General features: G+C 35.5%; 1 protein-coding gene and 1 pseudogene across 1 annotated transcript; both read right to left on the minus strand.

Moving 5' to 3' along the window:
* On the minus strand, positions 2,659-3,867 carry LOC107607888 (annotated as a pseudogene).
* LOC107607890 (kinesin-like protein KIN-14R) lies at positions 4,961-7,314 on the minus strand. The gene is made up of 9 exons (XM_021106473.1): positions 7,204-7,314; positions 7,001-7,087; positions 6,741-6,908; positions 6,356-6,629; positions 5,808-6,269; positions 5,697-5,734; positions 5,436-5,599; positions 5,217-5,342; positions 4,961-5,097 (listed from the first exon to the last, which is right to left on the minus strand). The coding sequence occupies exons 1-9, from the start codon at positions 7,271-7,273 to the stop codon at positions 5,011-5,013; spliced, it is 1,476 nt and encodes a 491-aa protein (XP_020962132.1). The 5' UTR covers positions 7,274-7,314; the 3' UTR covers positions 4,961-5,010.

Consider the following 9,031-nt stretch of genomic DNA (forward strand, 5'->3'; position numbering starts at 1 on the left):
TGGAGATTGTTAACATCATCCCTGTCAACCAGAATCAATATTCAAAAAAGAGGTATCACATGCACATCACTTTGTCCAAGATGTTAGAGAAAGGAAGAGACAGAAGAACACATATTCAGAGATTGTACCTGGACACAGCGATTTTGGTTTGCTAGTCCTTTCAACCTCCGACCAGAGACAGTACAGAACCACCCAATTGGGACTTGGATTGAAGAATCGCTAAACCAAATCAGAAAGGGGGAAAGAGGTCTATTTCTTGAATACCTACATACAATATAGTGGAGAAGAAACAAATTAATTTTTGAAGATAAGGAAATAAACATACAAGAATTAGTTAACAGAGCAACTCTTAGATACCAGGAATTCACAATCATGTCAAGGCCGACAGAGAACTTCACAGCGGAGTCACCATCAGGGAGTCGTAGTTCAATGTGTTGGGTGCTGCCTAGGAGAGGCAAACGGGTCTAAATTCGTCGGGCCGATCTGCGTAACCTGCCAAAAAAGGCGGGCTGGACTGGAAAATTGGGACCGCCAAATAGCAAAAGTCCGCCTAACCCGCACCGCTTAAACCGCGGGCTTTGGCAGGATTTGGCGGGGCGGGGCGAGCTTTCCCGGTGGACTTAGTATTTTTTTGGCAATGGATATTTTTACAATTTTTTTGTCAAAACCCAACTTTCCCCAACCCAAGTTACAAGAGAATGAAGATGAAAATTGAGTGTTTTGGATTATGTTTATTTTGTTTTATTGACAATATTTATAATTATGTTTTGGATTATATTTATTTTGCTTTGGGAACAATATTTATAATTATGTTTTGGATGAAAACTTAGTTTATAATTATGTTTATTAGATATTTATAATTACAAAGACTTTAATGTTTGTGAATATAAAAATTATAATTTGTTTATACTTTTAGAAATTATAATAATTAAAAGTAAAAAACAGAAGAGATTTTTTTATGTCTTTATATATATTATTTAAGAGTTAAAAGTAAAAAAAAAAAAAGATATTTGGCGGGTTTAGTCCGCTGGCCCGCCAGTCCGCCGTTAAGTGGGGCGGGCTGGGATTTTGGGACCGCCTCACTAGGCGGGGCGGGGCGGGGCGGGCTTCTCCGCTTGCCACCCCTACAGAGCCAAATCTTTTCAAATTGAATGTGGATGCAGCAATTTCAAAGGAAGGACCGAATGGTGGAGGAGCAGTTATTAAAAATTCTGAAGGAGAGATAATGGTTTCAACCACATCTATAATTGAAGCGGAAGCCACAGCTTGTCTTTTGGGCCTTAACTTGACCTTGGACTGCTGTTTTTTTTTTTATTTAGTCTTAGAAAGAGATAATATAAACGTTATTAAAGCATTAAAGGAGAATGATACTCACATAAATTATTTTGGAACTTTAGTGTCAAATTGTAAAGATGCTTTAGGTAAATTTAGACTTGTTCACTTTTTTCATGTAAAAAGAGAGGAGAACAGAGTAGTCCATGCTTCGGCTAAATTAGCTCTGATCTAACCAAATGTTATATGGTTAGAAGAGACTCCTCAACATGTAACTAATTTGGCCCATTTAAATGTTTTGGGTTCTTTTATTTGAATACAATTTTAATATGAACTTTTTTTTTTAATTTTAAGTAATAAATTTGACCTTTAAATTTAAAGAAGTATAGAAATCTAAGGGTCAGATTTTATAGTGTTACAAATCTGAGAGTTAGAATTGTATATTCAAAAAATTTTAAAATAAAAAAATTTAAATCTACCTCAGATTTGTGGCATCAAAAAAAATATTAAAATCCACAAAATTATCCCTCAGATTTATGACTATTTTTACAAAATAAAAAATAACCAACTCTTCACATTATTTAAAAACACCATCACAATTTCAATAATAAAAATAAAAAATTCCCATTCATTCATCTAAGTGTTTCATTTTTGCCACACTAATAAATTCATGTTCATATTCAAATTTTATCACTAATACTCTGTTTCATATAATATAATTAGTCTAATAGTAATATAAATGTTACCCTTGAAGTTTAAAAATATTTTTTATCACATAAAATCAAACAAGCCCTGTTATTTTGACTAGCCTACTTAAATTTTATGTTTTATATTTTTTCGATTTTTCTATTATCATATATAATACATTAAACATATTCAAATCTCTTTACTTATATTGTAGAAGGAATTTCATGGAAACTAACACTAAAAAATCATTTTATTCCAAGTCCCAACCCCTGTATCCCTTAGCAGCAGTTACTATATATTTCATTAGTTATATCAAAACTGGCAGCTACTTGTCTAAACAATACTAAATATAATAGGATAATTAAGAAATAATTGGCTATTAGGTATTAGTAACGCGAGAAATAGTATAAATAAACGATAGATTGTTCATCCAAAAAAAAAAAACGATAGATTTTTAAAAAGTGTAGCATTTATATTTGATAAATCAAATTAAAAATGACTTTTAATAAACACAAGTAATAACAATTACGTTTGATAAAATAATTTTTTAAAATTTAAAAATACTATAAAAGACATAAATTTAAGCGTTAAATTTGAAATTAGTTAATATATAAGAATATATTAGACTTTAGAAATTTGAAAAACACAAACCAACTTTGAGAAACTCCATCTTAATTGCTTTCAAAAGTATCGGGATCTTTTAAAAGCTGCAAATACAAGCACATAATTTTTTTAATTTACCAAACACATAAAGAAGAGCTTGTGCTTTTAAAAAGTACAAGCACATCTTCAAAAAATTTTACCAAACCAAACCTTAGATGTTCTAGCTTTAGTCCTAACAATAAACTTGGTAAGATGGCATCACATATAATATATGATATGTGAATGGAAATAGCCTTCTAAGGGGATGATGCCTACGCTTGGAGGAATGCCTTGGTGTGATGGAGCAATTTGTGACGAGGAGGCAAGAGTTCTTTGATAATTGGAATGTCAATAAAAGCATGGAACCATGAGTTAAGCTTAGGCATTGACTCGGCATCAATAAGGTTGATGGCCACAACTTCCTCAGCTATTCCAATCCAGTATGGAAGCCAACCAATAGCAATGTCCGCAAAGCCAATGTTATCACCTCCAAAGAAGCGTTTTCCCTCAAGTCCAACCTCAAGCCTCTTTAGATTCTCTCGAGTTTCTTCTGCTGCCTTCTGTTGCTCTTCTCCTACCTTGGAAAACGCTGCCACAACTGTTGGCATACACTGTGTGAAGAGTTAAGAGTGAAACACAATTAAATTAACTCCTATACACAAAAAATAGCCACTAAATCAGCAACTTTCATATAATATACTGAAAATAAGTTAAATAATATATATATTTATACACAAACAAATATGGTGCTGCAACTCTAACACATTTTTTCTCAGTTCTACAAATGATTGATACTAAATATGGTGCTGCAACTCTCTTACCTTGTCATCAACGAATTTGGACCAGAATCTAGCCTGGGACCTTTCATAAGGAGAATGTGGAAGAAGAGGGTTTTGCTTCCAAGTCTCATCAATATACTCAAGAATGAGCAGTGATTCAGCAAGGGGCTTACCCTGGTGCACAAGAACAGGTACCTTTTTGTAGACAGGGTTGTATTTAAGGAGCATGTCACTCTTGTTGCTGAGATCTTCTTCCACATATTGGTACTCTATTCCTTTAACTGCTAGTGCCCACTTCACTCTTAGAACAGCTGGACTACCCTAAAATCCTAGTAACTTCACTGAATCTCCTTCCATCTTTTTGTCTTCTCAATTCATTTGTTAATCCAAAAGGAAAACTAGTATCTCTCTTCCAACCAAATGTCTTACTATTTGTGAGAAATTCAAATTTCTCAGTTGTCGGAGAAATTGAAAATAAAAGAAGAAACCTGCAGAAAGCAGGAAGAAAAAAGTATTTTTCTTACAAATTTAGTTTCTGTTGAATATATGTTACACTGGAATTTATTGTCACTTCTTACTCAGCATTCTCTCTCTCCCGGGTATGTAACGATTTTTATGTTCATTATTCAGATGAAGGAGCTCGAGAAAAAGCTTAAAGAGCAGGAACAAAGCTCAGCTATGCTTCGTCAGCAGGTAATTTTTTATGTTCTTGCATGAATTGTACTTTTGCAAATTGTTATATTATATAACACGGACTTTATTTTGTTGCAGATGAAGGAACAAGAGTGGCAAAGAAAGGCCACAGCCGACGCGGCCCAGGAGCTTGACATGCTCTGGGCCCGCTCAAAGGCTGTGGTCATGGATGCCACGAACAACTGCTCCTCTTTACATCCTGGACCTCGCATCGGAGGTATTCGCCATGCAACTCTCTATCTCCGAAGTCAACCAGTCAATTGCAATTGGTGAGAAGAGTTCGGATTCCCCTTGTCAAAGGGATCTGACTCCAGTGGAGCTAGTGATGGGCAATCTTTTGCAACTGCAGAAGCTAGCTTCTCAACTCCTGTTCGAGTGCTGCAAGCTACTACCCAGGGCAGGGCAGTTAAATCTAGAGGACGAGTACGAGGACGAGGACCAGGAAGACTTCCAAAGATTGCCCATCCTGGTCCTCGAAGCTTTAGAGGTCTTCCTGGTCCTCGTCCTCGTCCTCTTCCTCTAGATGTAACTGCCCTGCCCTAGGTAGTAGCTTGCAGCACTCGAACAGGAGTTGAGAAGCTAGCTTCTGCAGTTGCAAAAGATTGCCCATCACTAGCTCCACTGGAGTCACTAGCTCCACTGGATTAAGATCCCTTTGACAAAGGGAATCCGAACTCTTCTCACCAATTGCAATTGACTGGTTGACTTCGGAGATAGAGAGTTGCACGGCGAATACCTTCGATGCGAGGTTCAGGAACTTCTGCTGTAAAGAGGAGCAGTTGTTCGTGGCATCCATGACCACAGCCTTTGAGCGGGCCCAGAGCATGTCAAACTCCTGAGCCGCGTCGGCTGTGACCTTTCTTTGCCACTCTTGTTCCTTAATCTGCAACAAAATAAAGTCCGTGTTATATAATATAACAATTTGCAAAAGTACAATTCATGCAAGAACATAAAAAGTTACCTGCTGACGAAGCATAGCTGAGCTCTGTTCCTGCTCTTTAAGCTTTTTCTCGAGCTCCTTCATCTGAATAATGAACATAAAAATCGTTACATACCCGGGAGAGAGAGAATGCTGAGTAATAAGTGACAATAAATTCTAGTGTAACATATATTCAACAGAAACTAAATTTATAGGAAAAATATCTTTTCTTCCTGCTTTCTGCAGGTTTCTTCTTTTATTTTCAATTTCTCCGACAACTGAGAAATTTGTTTTTCTGACTGGTTTTGCATGGATGTCTTCAACTCAATCTGACCTTCAAGTTCTTCAAGCTATACCAAAGTGTAAAAGCAAGAAAGAAAACATTATCTGCATATAACCATGAAATAATAAATTATTTTTGAGGTATTACACCAGCAACTTACCATTGCTTTTGTCTTTTGAAGTTCACTTGTGTCAACTTGCATCTTACCGGAACCTAACACAACACCCCTCACTCTAGTTGCGAAATTAAGTGAGCTAAGGGTTTCATCTAAGTCCTTGTCCGATGGACTGATTTGCAGGAACATCAAAGTTTTAGAGTCACCCCTTAAATATGTTAGGGAAGAGCATTATCAATATATGCCTGAAGAAGCTGGGTGTTCTCATATGCACATAAAAAACAAAATGAAAAGAAGTAGACATACCTAAAGAGTCTTCAAGTAAATGTGTCAATTTTGAGTTCCTGAAACTCCTAGAAGAAAATATCACTAAATATTTATTAAGAATAGTGAAAGGTAAGGATAATGGTGTTATACCTATAGGGAATGTGCCTACTCTTCACTGCTAAAGCAGATATAACAGTGCCAAGAGCCGAAAGAGATAGGTTGATATTTTGCGTTTCCTTAAGCCGCTCCCCTTGCACATCTGTCTTTGCAAGTCTCTCACTACCCGCCAAATTCACAAGTCGAAGCTTGCTCTTGGTACACTCACCATTCAGCAAATTTTTAGCCATTACCATTATACAAAGTATGCTGGAAAAGGAAGTAAGAAACAAGCAATCATTACAAGTATTCAAAGAAGAAATTTCATTTTGATGAAGAGAAGACATATATACTAGAGAGCTTCTTATAGAATGCAAAAGCTTGGTACCAGTGAGATCTGCTCTACCTTTGCATTCAGCTTGCAGTACATCCCAGGCCTCCTTAACATTTTCAACTTTAGCTTCTACGACACCAGGAATGTAATGAGATCCTTTAGAGCCTTGTTTTATCTCCAACCTGAACACCAATTCAGGAGAAACAGTTATCAATGTTATGGCAGTTTATCATACTTGCACAACATTATTATAGAGCAGTTAATTTACCTTTTTGTTGTTGATCCTGTAGCCAATAGGTCTCTGATTTGTTCATTATAAACCTCAAGTACACTAACAGATATGTCATAAGAAAATGTATCACTCCTTTTTTTTCTCAGGTCGAACAAGAGCTCAAGAGTCCTATAATTTACTCCTCTATTCAGCTCTGTTCCCTCCATGGTAAATGTCTTTCCTGCTCCTGTTGGCCCATAAGCAAATATGCATACATTGTAGCCATCCAACACAGATGTTACCATTGATGAGGCATCAGCAAAAACATCAACTGTAGAAACAAAGCAACACTGTCCATTTACGAACCACCGAATTCCAGATCTTGCACAATAAAATAAAATATATAAAATAGTACTAATAAAATAAAGCTTTATATGTATACCTTGATCATCTTTTGGTGTATAAACTCTGTCAAATCTGTATTGTTTTTTTGGCATACTAGTTGTCAAAATTCCATCCTTTGATGCACCAAAATCCAAAACTGTAGTACAGCCAGCGGAGATCTCGTCCTTATTTAAGGGACGGCAACGGCAGAAAACCCTAATGTTCCCTGATATTCTTAACAGAAATGCGTTAGTGCCTTTGGCTTAGAATACTCTTCAAATCAAAACAACTTTTGCTTATAGAACATGTAAGATGTACCTTTAGACTCTTGAAGTTCATTGAAGAGCTTTTTTCTCTCTGTCATCTCTTCATTGTACTTCACTTTGAGATCTTCACACTGCTTAACTGCAAAAAGTTTAGTCCCTTAAGTATTTTTGTAATATTTCAAAACCAAAAAAGTTAAGTGCAACACAACTCTTGAATAAAGAAAAAAAGAGAACAAGTGTATTACTCAAGCATACCCAATTCCTGAATTGCAAATACCCAATTCCTGAAAATATTTCTCAAAATGCGCGGTGCCATTTCTAGCATGGCAGGCACGAAATGGGTTTCCACACCATTTCTGGCATGGTGGCCACGAAATGGGAGGACTATTTCACTTAGGGCAGGCACGAAATGAAAAAATCATTTCAAGTTTGTCAGCAGTGAAACGGACACAGACCAAATCAGCTACAACAGACACGAATTGGGGGCACGGCAGTGGTGAAAACCATCTTAAGTTTGTCAACAACCATTTTAATAATATTATTTAATTTATTATTTAATAATAAATTAAATTTTTTTTTATAATGTATGCATATAATGAATTTTCTATTTATGTTTGTTAAAAGCTGAGTTCGAATTGCAAGTCAGAATACAGTACATTATATCACAGAGTACGTAGTGAGTACTAAATCATATAAGTAAGACTATTTTTTTTTTCTTTTCATCCTTTCTAAAGTATACCTTTTTTTACCTTAAAAATCGCTTCATTCTTAATTTTTGTATGTAAATCATATGAATGCAAAAAAATATATATTCCATTTACTCTTAATCTTTTTTTGAGTGACTTAATCCAGTATAAATAAACATCTTTCATACTATCACAAATTGTTAAAAAAAGTTATAACCACTTTTCTTATAATTATCATAAAGATGGAAGAATTTTTGGCATGGTTAATTATGAATCATTTTTTCTTGCAATTTTATAGAGAAAAAAATAAAAGTAATACATAATTAATTTAATAAATGAAAAAAATTATAACCAAGAAGACCCAAGAAAGCAACCATAAACACAACAACCCACAAAGAAAAGTACAAGAGAGACACACCAATTCGTGCCTGCCATGAGCAAAATGGCCCATTTCGTGTGTGCCTACATTGAATTGGTCCATTTCGTGTGTTTTATATATGAATTCCACTATTTCGTGTGTGTCATAGGTGAGGTCTCCCATCTCGTGCCTGCTTGCTATAGAAGATATAGCCCGTGTCAGACCCAATGCACCATTTCGTGTTCACCATGCTTGACATGCTGCCTAGAACCATTTCGTGGCTGACCCAAGCAAAATGATCGTGCATATTTGAGGAGGAAAATTCAACCGTGCGTATATTGGGAATTAAAGATTTTTTCATGCGCATTTCAGTAAAAAAGCCTGATTTGTGGATATCTCAAAGCTATATTATATTACTTTACAACCGATGGATCTAAGCCACAAATATATAATATATAGTAATAAATAATCTGCATGTACACTACAAGTCTCCAAGACATAGATGGCACGCAGGCCTTATTATGCATAGCATTGTATACCATAAAACTAAAAAAGCAAGAGAGATGTTGAAGAGCAAGGTGCTTATTGTAGGGGGAATAGGAAAAAGGTTGGTGAAGGCAAGTTTAGATGAAGGGCATGAAACATATGTTCTTTGTAGAAAGTTCAGCTTCTTTTGTCATTCAAGGAACAAGGTGCTAACCTTGTAACAGCTTCCTTTCATGATCATCACTCACCTTGTCAATTCAACTTAAGCTCGTTCATGCTATCAAGGAAGCCGGAAATAGCAAGGTATACCATTCAATTTAATTTCTATATATAAACTATTAATAATATTAGGAAAAAAAACCATTATATCAAAACATTCGATATGATAAAGTTTTAATAGAAAACACGCGTTGAACGAGGGCGCCTCTTATTTAAGGAGCACTACTTTACTAGGGTTATTCCTTTTATTTGCTATTTGGGTCAAAAGCTATTAAAGCCCAATCGAAAGTCTCTTTTTTTTTTTTCCTTATTTATGAATTGTTTCCTTTTTTTT

The sequence above is a fragment of the Arachis ipaensis genome, chromosome B07 (assembly GCF_000816755.2).
Source record: "Arachis ipaensis cultivar K30076 chromosome B07, Araip1.1, whole genome shotgun sequence".
In the NCBI taxonomy this organism is placed as follows: Eukaryota; Viridiplantae; Streptophyta; class Magnoliopsida; order Fabales; family Fabaceae; genus Arachis; species Arachis ipaensis.